A 19,272-nucleotide genomic window follows, 5' to 3' on the forward strand; every position below is an offset into this window, starting at 1 on the left:
CAATTAGGATGCATGAATGATTTGCTACTAACACTCATTGCAATAGATCTTGCTATGATGGACGACTAAAGTGGTGTGGTGTATTTGTTTATACATGCTGGTACATATGGAAATGGCGCAACATGACAATTTTTGATGGTAGCTACTACCCTCCTTCAGTCTCTAGTAAAATCATATTAGATTCGGCTAAAGATTGGAAGTATATATGCTAATGTTGGTTATGTTATCAATCCTAGCAAAACTATTACATTGGTATCTTGGTCTAAACCTCCTGACCACTCTTTTAAACTTGAAGTTGATGGAGCTAGGGGACAAAAGGGACAAATTGGTGCAGGAAGGGTTTTGAGGGATCACAATGGTTCTTAGATCTTTTGCTTTTCTGATAGTCTTGGTAATGGATTTGTTTTACTGGCAAAGGCTTGGGGGCTCTTACTTGGTCTACAATTGGCTAGTAAAAATCATTGTTAGCATCTTATTGCTGAATGTAACTTCAAGGTTTTAGTGAATTTGATCAACAGTGAGGTTAATGACTTGCATCCTCTTAAGTCGGTTTTCTGCAGCTTTTAATTTTTGCAGAGACAGTTCTTGAATTGTGACATTCAACATGTTTATCGAGAAATAAACTTGGTTATTGATTTGCTTTCTAAAGATGGTGTTGGTGCTGATCTTGAAGTGCATTTCATGGAGCTACTTCCTCCGCAAATTATCAATGTGTTGCTTGATGATTTGTGTGCAAGTCCTAGATCTAGGATTGTAATTCTTGATCTTTATTTGTTGTTGTTTCGGGCTTTTTGGCCCCATCCATAAAAAAGAAAAAAGTGATATTTTTAAAAATGAAGTAAGTTATAAGGTACCGACCAAAATTATTTTGATCTTTGAATTTCGTATTTGCCGGAAAACAAAAGCAAAGCAAAGCACTCTGAGAAGTGAAAGCAGAAGACAAACCAAACCAGTAAAGGCCACAGAGAGACAGAGAGATTACAGAGAGAGATTGGAGAGCAGAGCAAAGAAGAAAGAGAATGAGAGATGGTAAAGCAAACAGAGCGTGATGCAAGGCCTCCACCACCAACAGCAGCAACTAGCTGCTCTTCTCTCCGTCGCTCTTCCCAAGGACGATTCCTCTTCCCCTTCTAAACCCGACGACGATGACTCCGCTCGACTCGCCGCCCTCAACTCCCTCCACCGCGCCATTCTCTACCCTCCCAACTCCCTCCTTGTCACTCACTCCGCCTCTTTCCTTGCCCAGGGCTTCTCTCAGCTTCTCTCCGATAAGTATAACCCCTTCCCCTTCTTCAATTTCACTCTCTCTTAGGGTTTACTCTATATCGTTCATTCTTGCTTTATTTATCTGTTAAACCTAAATTAGTGATGCTGTTTGTGGTTTGGTTACTGTGTTGAAATTGGAAGCATGTAGCTTCATACTATGCCTCAATTTATATTTAGGATTAGATTTTAAAATGGCTATGCTTTCGATTCGAATCATGCAAAATTCATGTGTTTACGATTGTGAACACATTTGAAAGCTATGTAGTCTGGCCGGAATTATTTTTGTTTATGTTGTTTGTCTGAAAATTGAATTGCAGATGTTATGGGGTGAGGCAAGAGGCTGTGGTGGCATATGGTGCTCTTTGTGCTGTGGTTTGCTCAATTCCTGTAACTTCAAATGGAAGACAGAACCATGTTATGCTTGGGAGCTTGGTTGACCGCTTCATTGGTTGGGCGCTGCCGTTGCTTAGCAATAGCAGTGCCGGAGATGGGACCGCAGAATTGGCATTGGACGGCCTGCGAGAGTTTCTTAATGTTGGGGATGTTGGCGGGATCGAGAGATATGCTTTGTCAATTCTTAAAGCGTGCCAAGTTCTTCTTGAGGATGAGAGAACCTCCTTGAGTCTGTTGCACCGCCTTCTCGGTGTTTTGACTTTGATTTCATTGAAGTTTTCTAGATACTTCCAACCTCATTTTCTTGACATTGTTGATCTGCTTCTCGGGTGGGCGTTGGTACCGGACCTTGCCGAATCAGATAGAAGAATTATAATGGATAGTTTCTTACAGTTTCAGAATCATTGGGTGGGTAGTTTGCAGTTTTCTCTGGGATTGCTGTCGAAGTTTGTAGGAGACATGGATGTTTTGATTCAGGATGTAAGTCATGGAACCCCACAACAATTCCGAAGGCTGCTCGCGTTACTTTCATGCTTTTCAACAGTATTGCAGTCCACGGCTTCTGGGTTGCTGGAAATGAATCTACTTGAACAAATTACTGAACCCCTTAACAGAATTATTCCTCGGTTGTTGGGATGTTTATCTATGGTTGGAAGGAAATTTGGGTGGTTGGAATGGATTGGGGATTCATGGAAGTGTCTGACTCTGCTGGCAGAAATTTTTTGTGAAAGATTTTCCACCTTTTATGCACTTGCAGTTGATATTTTATTTCAAAGTTTGGAAGTGGACAATAGTAACCAAGCAGTGGGAACTGGAAGAATTAGCTCCTTCCAAGTTCATGGAGTTTTAAAAACTAATCTCCAATTATTATCTTTGCAGAAGTCTGGGCTTCTCCCAATCTCTGTGCAGAAAATACTGCAATTTGATGCTCCAATCTCTCAGTTGCGTTTGCATCCTAATCACTTGGTAACAGGCAGTTCGGCTGCCACTTATATATTTTTGCTTCAACATGGGAATAATGAAGTTGTTGAACAAGCACTGACTTCATTAACAGAGGAGCTGGAGTTATTAAAAGGGATGCTGGATAATGCCCTGGGCCATGACGATGGGGTTCTTGCATGTTCTAAAACATATTCAAAACGTGAATTGTTTGCATTGATTAAATTTGATTTGAAGGTTCTTCTGTCATGTGTTTTCTTCAGTGGGGGTAATAGTTATAGTTTGATTGGCCAACCAGACATTGCAACCCTATATCTTATGAAGTCAGAAAAGTTGGTAGAGTTTATTATTGAGAAATTTAATCCTTTTGACTTGCCTATTATGGAATATGTGGATTTGCAAGTCAGTGTTTTGAAGACGTTTGACAGGTTAACAGTAGTTAAATTCTTAAGTACCTGCTCTTTGTCATGTCAGAGTAGTGGAAAATCATCAATGGATGTAACCTCTGATAAATTACTTAATAGTGAGTCTTTGACGAATGAACATTCGGTTGTGGTTGTTGAGAATCTGAGAAAGTACAGTCTGTTTTTTGTGAAAGCTCTCCATGTCTCTTCTCCTCTTGCAGTTAAAGTAACTGCGCTGGATTGGGTACAAAGATTTTGTGAGAATGTTATTGCTTTTAATGAGAAATCAGACACAGAAACTCGTTTCTATGAAGTGTATGGTAATGATAGAATTATTGGGAACATGCTTTACTCAATTCTGGATGCTGCATCTGATAGGGAACCAAAAGTGAGGTCACATGTTGCAATAGTATTGGAGCTGTTACTACAGGCAAGGCTTGTACATCCTGTTTACTTTTATAGTATGGCTGAAGTGGTGTTGGGTAAACTCGGTGATCCTGATAATAATATAAAAAATGCATTTGTTAGACTGCTTGCTATTGTTGTACCTACTACATTGTATGCATGTGGGCTTCATGATTATGGGACGTCTTCTTCATCTAGGGCTGGTGCTGTTCAGGTAGGCAACAGTTCTAACATGCAGTGGAAGCAAGTGTTTTCCTTGAAGCAGCTCCCTCAGCAACTTCACTCACAACAACTGGTGACCATATTGAGTTACATATCCCAAAGATGGAAGGTGCCTCTTTCTTCTTGGATCCAACGGCTTATTCATTGCTGCAGAAGTTCAAAAGACCTTCTTGCACGTCAACTCGAGGAAACAGGAAATGTTGCTACTGGTGTGTGGTTGGACATTAAAGTGGATGATGGTTTTCTTGAAAAACATTGCTCAGTAAATAATCTGGCTGGTGCTTGGTGGGCTGTACAAGAAGCTGCTAGATATTGTATTTCCACACGGCTTCGGACTAACCTAGGTGGGCCAACCCAGACTTTTGCAGCATTAGAGCGAATGCTTTTGGACGTTGCACACCTATTACAGTATGATAGTGAACAGACTGATGGGAACTTGAGTATGATAGGGTCTTCTGGTGCTCATTTGTTACCAATGAGGTTACTATTCGATTTTGTTGAGGCTCTAAAGAAAAATGTATACAATGCATATGAGGGGTCTGCTGTTTTACCTCCTGCTACTCGGTCAAGTTCCTTATTCTTTCGAGCTAATAAGAAAGTATGTGAGGAGTGGTTCTCTCGTATATGTGAGCCAATGATGAATGCTGGTTTAGCTCTACAATGCCATGATGCTACAATTCACTATTGTGCGCTGCGTTTACAGGAGCTCAGGAATCTTGTGGCTTCAGCTTTAAATGACAAGTCTAGGGTACAAGTAACTGAGCACCTCCATAATATCAAGGGTAGATTGTCTGCAGACATATTGAGGGTTTTACGGCACATGGCATTGGCTCTGTGTAAGACTCATGAATCAGAGGCTTTAGTTGGTCTGGAAAAATGGGTTTCGTTGACGTTCTTTCCCTTTCTTGTGGAGGAAAACCAGTCCAGTAACAGTGGGATGTCTGGACCCATTACATGGGTTACTGGGCTTGTGTATGAGGCAGAAGGTAAATATGAAAAGGCTGCTGCTCACTTTACCCACTTGCTACAGACTGAGGAGTCACTGAGTTCCTTGGGTTCTGATGGTGTACAATTTGTCATTGCACGTATCATTGAGTGTTATACTTCTGTTTGTGATTGGAAATCATTAGAATCCTGGTTACTGGAGTTGCAGACACTTCGTGCCAAGCATGCTGGGAAGAGTTATTGCGGTGCGCTAACGACAACTGGCAATGAAATTAATGCAATTCATGCCTTGGCACAGTATGATGAGGGTGAATATCAGGCAGCATGGGCATGCCTTGGTTTGACACCTAAAAGTAGCAGTGAGCTCGCACTTGATCCCAAATTGGCCTTGCAAAGAAGTGAGCAGATGCTCTTACAGGCAATGCTTTTTCAGAATGGTGAAAAGGAAGATAAGGTGCCACATGAGTTGGAGAAGGCCAGGTCGATGCTGGAGGAAACATTGTCTGTTCTGCCGCTAGATGGGTTAGAAGAGGTGGCCGCACATGCCACTCAGTTGCACTGCATCTTTGCATTTGAGGAATTTTACAAGATTAAAGGTAGCCAAGATAAACCCAGGCAGCTGCAATCTGTGTTAAGTTCATATGTCCAATTTATGCAGCCAGAAATAGGCAGAGTTCATCAAGACTGTGACCCTTGGTTAAAAGTTCTTCGAGTTTATCAAACCATTTCTCCTGTTTCTCCAGCTACTCTAAAGCTCTGTATGAACTTGTTAAGTTTGGCCCGCAAACGAGGAAACTTACTGTTGGCAAATCGTTTAAACAGCTATCTCAAAGATCGCATATCGAGCTGCTCTGGGGAAAGACACCAGCAATTCCTCATCTCGAAACTGCAGTATGAGGGTATCCTGCTAATGCATGCTGAAAACAACTTGGAGGATGCTTTGACCAACCTATGGTCTTTTGTGAGTCCTATCATGATTTCTTCACCATCTATCGAATTTGATGCTGACAATGGTATTCTGAAAGCCAAGGCATGCTTGAAACTCTCAAACTGGCTTAAACAGAAGTATTCAGATTCGAGGCTAGATGGGATTATTGTTAAGATGCGATCAGATTTTGATATGGCCTATTCCTCATCTCCCAGCAGAGGGGGACCCTCATTTGTCGATGAGATTTTAATCTCTAAACCACCCCTAGGTCCTATTGTTGAGGAGTTTGTTGGTACAGCTACAAAGTTGTCTACTCATCTATGCCCCACTATGGGCAAATCCTGGATTTCTTATGCCTCCTGGTGTTTCAGTCAAGCCAGAGAATCTCTTTTAACCCCACATGAAAATACTCTTCGCTCATGCTCATTTTCTCCTTCTCTTGTTAATGAAGTTCTACCTGAGAGATTCAACCTAACTGAAGGTGAGATCATAAAAGTAAGATCTTTGATTTTACAGCTCTTCCAGAATAAGGATGATGGGGCTTTCACTGCTGAACAGGGAGAGGTGAGCTTTTCTATTGATTCTGCTGCACCAAGAAATGACAACACTGTGATGGCATTGGTTCTGCAAGTAGTGAATATTATTGAAACTGTTTCTAGGGCACCTGGTGTTGAAGACTCAAGTGAAGATTGCCTTTCTGCTGCTCTAGCTTCTCAGTTGAAGATCTGCTTCCTTCATGCCAATATTGGCTTAAATGAAAACGACATAATTTCTGTTGTCAATGATTTAGTAGCTGTGTGGTGGTCTTTGAGGAGGAGGAGAGTGTCCCTCTTTGGCCACGCAGCTCAAGGATTTATACAGTATCTTTCATATTCATCTGCCAAAATTTGCAATAGTGGTTTGGTTGACTCTGGTCCTGAACCTATGAAACAAAAAACTGGTAGCTATACTCTTAGGGCCACATTGTATGTCCTGCATATTCTTCTCAATTATGGAGCTGAGTTGAAAGATATACTTGAACCTGCTCTTTCAACAGTTCCTTTGTCACCGTGGCAGGTAAGCTGCTCTTCCCTAGTTTATTTCCAGCCTGCTAATTAACATAAGGATGATTTGATCTCTCTGATTCCAATCGTCACTTCTAGGAGGTCACCCCCCAATTGTTTGCTCGGTTAAGTTCTCATCCTGAGCAAGTGGTACGGAAGCAGTTGGAGGGGTTATTGATGATGCTGGCCAAACAATCTCCTTGGTCCATCGTCTACCCGACATTAGTTGATGTGAATGCTTACGAAGAGAAGCCTTCGGAGGAGCTCCAACACATACTTGGTTGTTTGGTAACGAACTTCCTTTCAAGATTAGTGCGTCAGAATATTTCTAACATAAAATTATCTATGTTTGTATGTATATTATGTGGGTTTTGGTAAGCATTCAAAATCCAAGAGTGTCTTTTGTTAAATAAATATTGAAAGGAAGCAGTCATAAAATTTTATTAACAATACATATGAAGAGAATTTCTCTCACATGGCATGTGGGTTCATGAAAAGTTAAGACATCGAAAACATTGTTTTTAATTAATCAGGTTTTAATTAGTCGACTTTTTGAAAACTCTGATCTTGACACAATACAAAAGAGAAAAAAAAAAAAAAAGAATAAGATTTTTTTTCAACAAAAAAATTGTTTAAAGAATGGCAATTTGCATGCGCGTAGCTCATGTCAAGGGGCTAGTTCACTTTGGATCTGAAATTTTGAGGACAAAGTCATCATTAGGAACAACAAAAGGCACACGATTACTACTGAATAAATAGCGACATTGTAATTACTATATTCTAATGCTTCTGTATGCATTAGATGTTCTAGTCATATTATGTATGTTTTTTTTTTTTTTTTTGTGTAAAAATTATGTGAGTTATATTTGTAAATCATGTTAATTGTGCGAAACTTATTCACTCAGATTCCAAATCATCACTTGCTTGAAAATGAAATATAAGATGTTTTAAGCATGATCATGTTACATGCAGAGTGAACTATACCCAAGACTGATTCAGGATGTCCAGCTCGTGATAAATGAGCTAGGAAATGTTACTGTTCTTTGGGAGGAGCTATGGCTCAGCACACTCCAAGATCTTCACACAGGTATGTTTGACCTTGCTTATATGAGGCCTTGTTTGCAATATAGTTTTTGGGTGATGTATAAATTCTGAGAGAAGGTGAAATCTTCTCTTGTCAATCTCATGTAATTTGTATACGACGTTATATATCAGTGACTAATATGCAGGCCTTAATCACAAATGAGCTGCCTAGATGCATGTTAGGTTCTGATTCCTCAGTATTTGTCCACTAGACAACACCATTTTTGCACCATATTTAAATTTTTTTTGGTCTTAATTTGCTTTCAGATGTGACGAGGCGCATAAATGTACTAAAGGAGGAAGCTGCACGAATTGCAGAAAATATCACTCTTAGCCAGAGTGAGAAGAACAAGATAAATGCAGCGAAATACTCAGCCATGATGGCTCCTATTGTTGTGGCCTTAGAACGTCGTCTATCTTCCACATCTCGGAAACCTGAAACACCTCATGAGGTATGGTTCCATGAGGAATATAAAGATCGGTTGAAATCGGCCATCACAGCCTTCAAGACACCTCCAGCATCTGCTACAGCACTTGGAGATGCATGGCGTCCATTTGATATTATTGCTGCCTCCTTGGCATCTTATCAAAGGAAGTCATCAATTTGTTTAAGAGAAGTCGCACCACAATTGGCTCTACTATCATCGTCTGATGTTCCAATGCCTGGTCTTGAAAAGCAAGATACAGTCTCTGAATCTGACAGAGGTCTCAGTGCTAATCTTCAAGGAATTGTTACCATTGCTTCTTTCTCTGAGGACGTGGCTATCATATCAACAAAGACTAAGCCTAAGAAACTTGTTATTCTTGGTTCTGATGGTCAAAAGTACACATATCTTTTGAAAGGAAGGGAAGATCTCCGGCTTGATGCCAGAATCATGCAGCTCTTGCAAGCTATCAACGGTTTTCTGCATTCCTCAGTCGCAACTCATAGTCACTTTCTTGGTATTCGCTATTATTCTGTGACTCCAATTAGTGGCCGGGCTGGTCTTATCCAGTGGGTGGGTAATGTGATTAGTATATACAGTGTCTTTAAGTCTTGGCAAAACCGCACCCAACTAGCGCAGCTCTCAGCAGTAGGTGGTGACAATTCAAAAGGTTCTGTTCCTCCAGCTGTTCCCCGACCTAGTGACATGTTCTATGGTAAAATCATACCAGCACTCAAAGAGAAAGGTATAAGGAGAGTAATTTCACGAAGAGACTGGCCTCATGAGGTGAAGCGTAAAGTTCTCATGGATCTTATGAAGGAGACTCCTAGACAGCTTCTTTATCAAGAACTCTGGTGTGCTAGTGAAGGATTCAAATCCTTCAGCTCGAAACAGAAAAGGTAACTACAAATCCCAAGAAACTGTTCAATGTTTTGTTTAGGTAATAACACCATTGCATTAGTTTATATAGTTAGCAAAGCTTAAGAACCTGCTTTGCATCTATTACATGCATTGTCATAGGAACTTCGAGTTGTTCTTTGAATATGATGCTTTAATGTAGTCTTTTTATACGTTGAACTGTCAAGTCACTGACAAAAAAGTAAGCTTAAGAACCTGCTTCGCATCTATTACATGCATTGTCATAGGAACTTCCAGTTGTTCTTTGAATATGATGCTTTAAAGTATAGTCTTTTTATATGTTGAACTGTTGAGTCACTGACAAAAAAGTATTGCCCATGGTCTCATCTTCTCTCTCTTAATTCAATTAAATATAATTTTATATAATGGAATCATGAGAGTTATATGATCATTGATGGAGTGCACAATCTTTGAGGAGATCCCTCGCAAGTCATGAGCAGTTCCTTGATGATTTATGTGGATTCTCTAAAATTAGACTTATTTGTAGCTGTGTTCTGCGCTAATTTCCTTGTCGGTTTGCTTGTTTGGGCTTTTAGCCTTCATTTGTTGGGAAAAAGTAAAATTGAACCTCACAACTGGGACCTCACACTGGTCACCAATACAGTGTTTACTGAACACTACGTTTAAGTTATATTTTGTCGTGTTGAATTAGTAATTCAATTTGAAAGGTGAGCTAAAGTACCACGAAAGTGTTAATATGTTCTAGTTTCATGATCATCTTCCTTTTTCATTTTGTTTTATTTTAGTAGGTGACGTGATTTTCATTGTGATCTATGGTATTGATCACATTCCATTATTTATTTAATATTTATTTATCTATTTTTAGGAATTAATGTTGTAAACAAATTAATGTTACTTGTACTTTAAATTGTAGGTTTTCTGGAAGTGTTGCTGCCATGAGCATGGTGGGTCACATTCTTGGCCTTGGGGATAGACACTTGGATAATATCCTCATGGATTTCTGTAGTGGTGATATGGTACATATTGATTACAATGTTTGTTTTGATAAAGGGCAAAGACTAAAAATTCCAGAAATTGTACCCTTCCGCCTTACACAAACCATTGAAGCTGCATTAGGGATGACTGGAATAGAAGGTACCTTTAGGTCAAACTGTGAATCGGTTATTGGTGTTTTGAGGAAGAACAAAGACATACTTTTGATGTTACTAGAAGTGTTTGTTTGGGACCCTCTGGTGGAATGGACACGGGGAGATTTTCATGATGATGCTGCAATTGGCGGTGAAGAAAGGAAGGGCATGGAGTTGGCTGTCAGTCTGAGTTTATTTGCATCTCGTGTGCAGGAAATTCGCGTCCCGTTACAGGTGTGTTTTCAGTCTAAGAGTAAAGCTTCTATATGCCTTCGTTATGGTCTTAGTTCTGATAATGTTTGTTGGTTTACCACTATTGTTACAATTACCTGCAATTTGGATAGTTTCTGTTGTACTCATAACACTCCCGTCATATGTGGGTCTATCATCTTTTCACAGCCTATATCAAACGAAACTTATATTGGGGTCTTGTAATTGTTGGTATTCGAACTTAGGATGTCTCAGCCTGGGATTTGAACTCAGCATTGACTTTTGTTCTTTATTATTATTATTATTTTTTTTTTATATTATATTTTATTTTATTTTATTTATTTATTTATTTTTTTTAATCCTGATCGCTTGGGATTTCAAGATGGCTGGAAACCCATCTTGACCATACCTAGAATTTGAACTTAGTACATTATATTTATATGTGTCCGTGTGTATTTCTTTTATCATATATCTGAAAATGTACTGAAGTTCTAGTCTTTTCTTTCGAATCTATTTCAGAATCGGACAAATTTATCTGTTTTTATTTTCTCTGTCCATAACACCTGTCCTTTGATTAAAGTCCATTTGTATGCATAGATTTGGAACTTCTTTGATTATGTCATTTATATTTTGCGTCTTTTAATTGTAACCAGGAACATCATGATCTTTTACTGTCTACTCTACCAGCTGTTGAATCTGCTCTTGAGGTATGGTCCTTTATATTTGTCTCTCCTTTTTTTTTTTTTGTGTGTGTGTGTGTGTTTTGGGGGGGGGGGGGGGGGGGGGGGGGTAATTACTTACTTTCTTTTATATTTGCTGACTTGTCCTTCTTTTTTTTTTTTCACTTTTGGGAAATGTTTTACCAGAGGTTTGCCAATGTTCTAAACCAATATGAACTCGCATCTACACTCTTTTATCGAGCTGATCAAGAGAGATCTAACCTAATTCTGCATGAGACAACTGCAAAGTCCATTGTTTCCGACGCAACTAGTAATTCAGAGAAAATCCGTGCCTTGTTTGAAATTCAGGCTCGAGAATTTGCCCAAGCGAAGGCCTTGGTTGCTGAGAAATCTCAAGAGGCAGCAACCTGGATGGAACAACATGGAAGGATCCTTGATGCTTTACGTAGCAATTTACTTCAAGAAATTAATGCCTTCTTAAAGCTTAGTAGTATGCAAGAAAATTTGTCTCTAACATCAGCAGTTCTGGTGGCTGGGGTTCCACTGACCATTGTTCCTGAGCCTACACAAGCACAGTGCTATGATATTGATAGGGAGGTTGCTCAACTAGTATCTGAATTAGATGATGGACTCGCTTCTGCCACAGCCGCTCTTGAAGTATATTCTTTGGCTTTGCAAAGAATTTTGCCACTAAATTACATTACAACAAGTGCAGTTCATGGTTGGTCACAGATTTTGCAGCTGTCAGTTGGTGCTCTTTCCTCCGATATACTCTCTCTTGCTAGAAGACAGGGTTCTGAGCTCATTTCCAAATATGGGGACAATTTTGATTCTATCAAACAGAGACATGATGATCTGTGCCGTAGAGTAGAGAAGTATTCCCTAGAGATAGAGAAGCTGGAAGCGGAGTGTGCTGAGCTAGTGCACTCAATTGGCTCAGAGACTGAATCACAGGCAAAGGACCGACTTTTGTCTGCTTTTATGAAATACATGCAATCTGCTGGTATTGCAAAGAAAGAAGATGCTATTTCCTCCATCCAATTTGGGCAATCAAAATATGATGGGAATGGTACAAAAGATGCTAGATTGCAAGGGGAGCTGAATGAGAAAAGGGAGAAAGTCCTATTTGTTTTAAATACAGCTGCCAGTTATCTGTATAATGAGATTAAGCTCAAGGTGCTCAACATATTCAGCGACTCAACTGAAAGAAGAACTACTGCCAATCAGATTAATTATGAATTTGAAACTATTTTCTCTGGATTTGAAGAGCAAGTAGAGAAATGCATACTTTTAGCAGGGTTTGTTAATGAGTTACAGCAATTGATTGGTAGAGATGTTCTTACTGGTGACACGGACAAAGGCCATCCAGGCTATGGTTCTGATAGAAATTGGGCTGCCATTTTTAAAACCATTTTACTTTCCTTCAAAAGCTTAATTGGGCAAATGACTGAAGCTGTTCTTCCAGATGTAATAAGATCTGCAGTTTCACTGAATCCAGAAGTTATGGATGCATTTGGATTGATCTCACAAATTCGGGGTTCAATTGATACGGTACTAGAGCAATTTATTGAGGTAGAGATGGAGAGGGCATCTTTAGTTGAACTGGAACAGAACTACTTTGTTAGGGTTGGCCACATAACTGAGCAGCAGCTGGCTCTTGAAGAAGCTGCTATGAAAAGTAGGGATCATCTCTCATGGGAAGAGGCGGAGGAGCTTGCCTCCCAAGAAGAAGCCTGTAGGGCGCAGCTAGACCAACTCCATCAAACTTGGAACCAGAGGGATTTGCGCACTACTGCCCTCATAAGAAGAGAAACTGATATAAAGAATGCCCTGACTACTTCTGCGCACCATTTTCAGTCTCTAGTTGGTGTCAAAGATGAAAGAGAGCTGCATGCCTCAAAAAGCAAGGTGCTACTTGCCCTGCTTGTTAAGCCTTTTTCTGAGTTGGAAGCAATTGATAAAGTATTGTCATCAATTGGAGGTTCTTATACTTCGCACTCAAATGAGGTTCCTAATTTAACAGATTTACTGACTTCAGGGTATCCAATATCTGAATACGTTTGGAAGCTTGGAAGCTTATTGCATCTCCATTCTTTCTTTGTTTGGAAAATTGGTGTTATTGATTCGTTTCTTGATTCATGCATGAATGATGTAGCTTCATATATGGATCAGACTTTAGGGTTTGACCAGCTCTTCAATGTTGTTAAGAGAAAGCTTGAAATGCAACTTCAAGAACATCTTCGTAGATACCTGAAAGAACGAGTTGGTCCTAGTTTATTGGCTAGCTTAGATAAAGAAATCGAACGTCTGAAGCAACTGACTGAGGTTACAAAGGAGGTTGCTCTTGATCAAGTGCAAAAAGACGTTGGGGCCCTGGAAAAGGTTCAACTTATGCTCGAGGAATTCTGCAATGCACATGAAACTGCCAGAGCAGCAAGGGTAGCTGTATCTGTAATGAAAAGGCAGGTGAATGAACTCAGAGAAGCTCTTTGCAAGACTGGCCTGGAGATTGCTCAGATGGAATGGATGCATGATGCTACTTTGACTCCTTCATACAGTAGCAGGGTCATGTTTCAGAAATTTCTTGGTGGTGATGATAGCTTGCATCCTATTGTCTTGAACCTTAACAGGCCTAATATGCTGGAAAGTTTACAGTCTTCTGTGTCAAAGATAGCCAGGTCTATAGAGTCACTCCAAGCTTCTGAACGAAGTTCCCTTACAGCTGAAGGGCAGCTTGAGAGAGCAATGGGATGGGCCTGTGGTGGCCCAAATTCCAGTGCAACTGGAAATGGTTCAAGCAAGACTTCTGGAATTCCTCCTGAATTTCATGACCATCTCACGAGGCGGCGACAACTACTATGGCAAGGTAGAGAAAAGGCATCGGATATAATAAAAATTTGTATGTCTGTACTGGAGTTTGAGGCATCACGAGATGGCCTTTTCCGGTCTCTGGGAGAGATCTACCCGGCCAGGTCTGGTGGTGATTGTAGAACGTGGCAGCAAGCTTACTTGAATGCACTAAAAAGATTGGATATCACTTACCACTCTTTTGCTCGTGAGTTTGCAATATTAAAGTGAAATTATTTTTGGCACCTATTTGATGTCTGTATGAGTTGTGAAAGTATAAACTCTTGTTTCATGTATTAGGCACTGAACAAGAATGGAAGCTTGCACAGAGCACAATGGAAACTGCTTCCAGTGGATTGTCTTCTGCAACCAACGAACTTAATATTGGATCTCTCAAAGCAAAGTCAGCTTCAGGTCATACCTTCTCTTTCATACATGCTAAATATCTTCCACTTACATTAGTAGTAGATATTTCTTATGAAAATAAATGAATACATATTGTTATAATTCTATCATGTTCACAATCGACACACGGACGGACAGACAGGCAGACACAAAACCATCAGTATTATGTATCTATAAATCATCTGATATGCTGGTTTTATACTCGACAGGTGATTTACAGAGCACGGTTCTTGCAATGAGGGATTGTGCATGTGAAGCCAGTGTTGCACTGATGGCATATGCTGGTGTTTCAAATCGTCATTCCACTTTAACTTCTGAATGCGGTTTTATGCTTGAAGAGGTAAAGTTTACAAGTTACATCCTTTGAAGTTTTATTATTAAATATTAATACAACTTAATTGGTATTTGTTCTAATATACGCATCTGGGACAAATATTCTATATGAATATTGTTTCTTCTACCCATGTGGTCTTTGGTTCAAACATTCTCATGGTACCTATCTTGCTATTTGCTAGGGTTTCTTCACTTCCTTCTCTCATAAAGATTTGTAGGGTTTGGCAGGTTGCCTCAATTTCAACCCCTGGTCTGCGAAACGGATTCTGGGATCAAAAAATTAATAAAAATATGAATGTTCTTTCTTTTAGCATATTTATTTGTCCCTAAGACACAAAGGCGATTAACAGGTTGCTTACTAACTTCATAATATATATAAATGAAACAGCATTGTACATCTCTAGTATGAACCCTTCTATCAATTTAAGTCGTGGTCCTCTGTTTTCTTCTGCGATTATGATTTCTTAAGGGCTGCTATCCAATGTGACTTAATTTTCTTTGTATTTTTATTAACTCTCCCGTTGTGAGGGATGGATTCTCATATGGCTAATACTTTTACATTCATTAGGTCCTTGCAATAACTGAAGATCTACATGATGTTCACGGTCTAGGAAAGGAGGCTGCTGCAGTTCATCGTTCTCTTGTGGAAGACCTTTCGAAGGTTTCCCTCGTCCCATATTTAATGTTTTAACATCTTAGTTATCTATGTTTTTTTTTTTTTGGGTTTTTATTTTTCTTTAGTATTTGCTGATTGTTGTTTTATTTGTTCCTGGTGTTCAGGATGATAAATGTTTCTACATTGTATGATTCACTAACTTATGTTGATAACCACCTTGGTTAGTAATTTTCTGCATAATACACGAGTAATACACGCACTGATATATTTTTCGTACTTTGTACTTTTGAATGGTACATTAAATTTTCCGTACTTTTGATTAAAAAAGTAATATACATGTATTTTAACCAATTTTTTACTTTTTTTTCTTCCATATTTTACACGTCATCGCACAAATGATATTAAATTAATGTTTTAGAATTTAAAATTTGTTGATTAATTAATTGAAAATGCTTTGCGCAACTTTTCAGTGAACTGTTAAATGACATTGTCTGAATAATGCACATATTTTTTCTGTATTATACATATCCCGTAGTTTACTAACTATGATAACCGCTATATAAGCTGTTTGTTTACATTTTGGGCAGGCAAATGCAATTCTTCTTCCACTGGAAACAGTATTGTCCAAAGATGTAGCTGCTATGACTGATGCTATATGTAGGGAAAGAGAGACCAAGATGGAAATATCTCCGATTCATGGACAAGCCATATACCAGTCCTATTCTCTAAAAATCAGGGAGGCTTGCCAGACCTTAGATCCCTTGGTGCCCTCACTTACTTCATCTGTGAAGGGGCTCTATTCTATGTTGACCAGGCTTGCACGAACTGCAAGTCTCCATGCTGGGAATCTTCATAAAGTATGGTCACAGTCTTGTCAGAAATTATATATTGACATCAAGGAGAATAGCTTGTTTATCTAAAAACAAACTCTTTTTTCTTTTATCTCTTATAGGCTCTTGAAGGACTAGGAGAAAGCCAGGAAGTAGAATCGCCAGTAACTGATGTATCAAGGCCAGATCTTGCTGCTGATGCTACTGGGTTTGATGACAAGGAGAGAGAGAACCTCTCCATGTCAAATGGTGAGAGCACCAAAGATTTTGTTGGCATTGGACTTCCTTTGGAAGATAAAGGATGGTTATCTCCACCAGATAGTATCTGCAGTAGTAGTACAGATTCTGGCATTTCCTTGCCTGAAATGAGTCTTCCAGGTAGCTTCATTGATCAAGAAGATATAAAGCAACAGCTTTTGCACGGACCTAGTAGCAGAGATGCTATAGATTTTCAAAATACCACCCCTTACTCTCAAGCTGATAGCCAAGAAATGTTGGATTCTCCGCACAGATCAAAATTTACGGACGCAGATAACGCTCATATTGGTTCTTTCAAGTCAGCACCAAGTGACCTAAATGAATATCCACTGGCTCCAGCATCACCAAGTGATGAACCTGTTAGTGTCTGTCCTGATACTTCACGTCCTTCAAATGAGAACAGAGAGGTGGTGTTTGGGGGTAAAGATGAAATATCCTCACTGAACAAGATTATAATTAAGGACGAAACTCGTGATGCTACACATGCTTCTAGTCGAGTGGGCAGGGGTGAGCATGCTTATCCCATTAAATCTTTTACCTGCACCGTGTTTGTTTTTCCTTTTCTCCTTAGTGTGTGTATATTTGCTGTTTCTATCTAGCCCTTGCTCACCAAAAGTGCCTACCTTGGTTATATTTTCCTCACTTTTTTGTTTTTATTTTGTTTTATTTTCATTTTTCTTATATATTTGGAATTAAAAACACAATTAAATGGATAATTAAGTAGAAAAGATGATTATGGAGTATTGGATGACAGCGAGTGCTAGACTAGTAAGCGCATTACAAGATTAAAAATATTCATCAATGAGTTGAGGGGAAGGAAGAGGACAGTAGTTCTTTCTGTTGTCTGGTTGAGGAACCTTCAGCTTCATGATAAGGAGCAAATATAATCCCAATGTTCCAGTGCAATTAGCCATTCAAGGGGTTGAAGGGGAAATAATTTAACAAGGGGTGCAACAGTAGACCACTTTGTTTATGAAGGCTAACCTTCCTTGTCCAGCTCTTCTATGCTTACATTTTGTTCTTCCCTCCATGTAACAAATTGTGGAATACTTGATTTAAATCAAGATTCCATCTCCCAGGACGTGAAATTAGTTGTGAAAACTTTTTGAAATGTAAATTTTACATTAACAGGTGTATGACTTATACAGAGCAAAAGGTATTCCGCTGAGAAAATAGAAAATGAGGATGGGGGAGTGCTAGTTCTCTTGTAATGGGACATGATGAATATAAATTTATTTTTCGGACGAAAAGTAAATATTCTGTGTCAACTTCTAATCTATGAAGATACATAATTGCTCTCAAGTCGCGCTTGCCATACCTTATCTGTGTATATTTTGGTCTTTTTACTAGGTAAAAACCCTTATGCAATGTCAATCTTGAGACGAGTTGAGTTGAAACTAGATGGTCGAGATATATCTGACAACAGGTAACTTCTTCTTCTGGAGATCTTATTATGTTAGATTGCTTGTAATAATTGATATGACTGTGGACCTTTGTGTATTCTCAGAGAAATTAGTATCTCCGAACAAGTGGACTATCTACTTAAGCAAGCCACTAGTGTAGACAATCTTTGCAACATGTATGAAGGTTGGACACCATGGATTTGAACTTGTGAAGCTGCTGCCTTCTATATGTACGAGGCGTATTAATTTAGAATTGGGTTGGTTAATCCGTTTTTGCCTTGCAAAATCAGAGAATTGAGAATGGAGCCTCTTACGCTGGGCAAGGCATTAGTTGCTTCAGCAATCCCATCTCTTTGGGCTTCACATCTCCCGATCATTTGAATGCGCAATAGTGATTATTTCGTAAGAAATTGGCCGTCAATGTCTAATAGCTGCAGTTGTTGGTGATATCTGGTTCATTAAACCTTGCCCTTTCTAGAATGGCCAGCTGTGTCTTTGGTGGAGGATAACTTAAAATTTTTCAAGTGTTATCTCCCTCTAAATTGTGGTACCTTGGGTGAGATTATGCATGTGGCATGAGAAGCAGTCTCGTGTGGAACTCGTGTTATTTGTATTTGGTGGTTGCTAAGCTGTCTTCCCTGCTTTAATGCCCTATAAAGATGGAACAACTTCGCAGACACCATTGTGGCAGACTGGCAGGAGAATGCCATGTGAAGCACTTTGAAGAAGATTTCAGATTTTAGCAGCAAGCTGGCCTGGTGCAACACCGTTGTTCGTCTGTGTCAATTGTCAGTATCACGAGAAGCACTGCTACTCCCAACAAGGAGTCTGTATCACAAATTACTACCAATGTGAGTGATTACTCTTTGTCCTCTTCTACTATGCCTAGTTGCCTAGTTGTATTTTCTGGCATTGCTCTTCAGTGTTCAATGGGTAATACATCTTTAGCCAGGTTTTCCCGTTCTTTATGGCAATTACTGATCTGAGGATGTCTTCCTCATTTTGTAGGCAATCAGCTCACTTTTGCACAGGTTGCATTTGGTTTAGAAGATCTTACCTCACGCAGGAATATCAAAAGTATCAAACATCCACAATATAGGAAATTCTTAATTTCGTCAACGGCTTGTCGACCAGCTCTTCCTTTTTGGTCTGGGAATCTCTTTGTTTGATACTGGCCGGGGAAGTTCAACATCTTTGCCCTTTTTACCCTGGTATAGTAAGTTAAGAATGTAGCAGATCAATTGCTAAATAAGGTTCTCTGATAAACCAGCCAGATATTGGCATTCAGTCCTACTCTGATATACCTTTTACATTTAAGTTAATGGTACAAAAACGGATTTCAGCTGCTCCTATGCTACTTAATATATAAACTTTCCATACTAGTGTATTTTTCTCTTCTCCAATATAGATTTACTGTTGTCCCTAATTATCTACAGTAGTTCAAACTGCAAAATAAAAATAGACGAATATAAGAATTTTCGGTCCAATTCATTACAACTGATATTTTAGTCTCAAGACTCAAGTATGTCCTAGGTAAATTGGTAAATCCAATCCAATTCTTTTTATTCTAGTCTTCGACTTGAGGGCGGTGAAGAATACTTCACTTTGGTAATGACTAATGGCCACCGTTT

General features: G+C 39.2%; 1 protein-coding gene across 1 annotated transcript; it reads left to right on the forward strand.

Moving 5' to 3' along the window:
- Positions 1 to 864: 864 nt before the first annotated feature.
- LOC112170270 lies at positions 865 to 19,003 on the forward strand. Its single transcript, XM_024307498.2, has 16 exons — positions 865 to 1,272; positions 1,584 to 6,558; positions 6,645 to 6,833; positions 7,518 to 7,632; positions 7,896 to 8,952; positions 9,846 to 10,293; positions 10,923 to 10,976; positions 11,136 to 14,004; positions 14,097 to 14,210; positions 14,411 to 14,541; positions 15,103 to 15,195; positions 15,738 to 16,007; positions 16,103 to 16,745; positions 17,589 to 17,664; positions 17,746 to 18,492; positions 18,650 to 19,003. Exons 1-15 carry the CDS (start codon positions 1,049 to 1,051, stop codon positions 17,843 to 17,845), a joined length of 11,358 nt encoding a protein of 3,785 aa, XP_024163266.1. The 5' UTR covers positions 865 to 1,048; the 3' UTR covers positions 17,846 to 18,492; positions 18,650 to 19,003.
- Positions 19,004 to 19,272: the final 269 nt, after the last annotated feature.

This window comes from Rosa chinensis, chromosome 6 (genome assembly GCF_002994745.2).
Source record: "Rosa chinensis cultivar Old Blush chromosome 6, RchiOBHm-V2, whole genome shotgun sequence".
NCBI lineage: Eukaryota > Viridiplantae > Streptophyta > Magnoliopsida > Rosales > Rosaceae > Rosa > Rosa chinensis.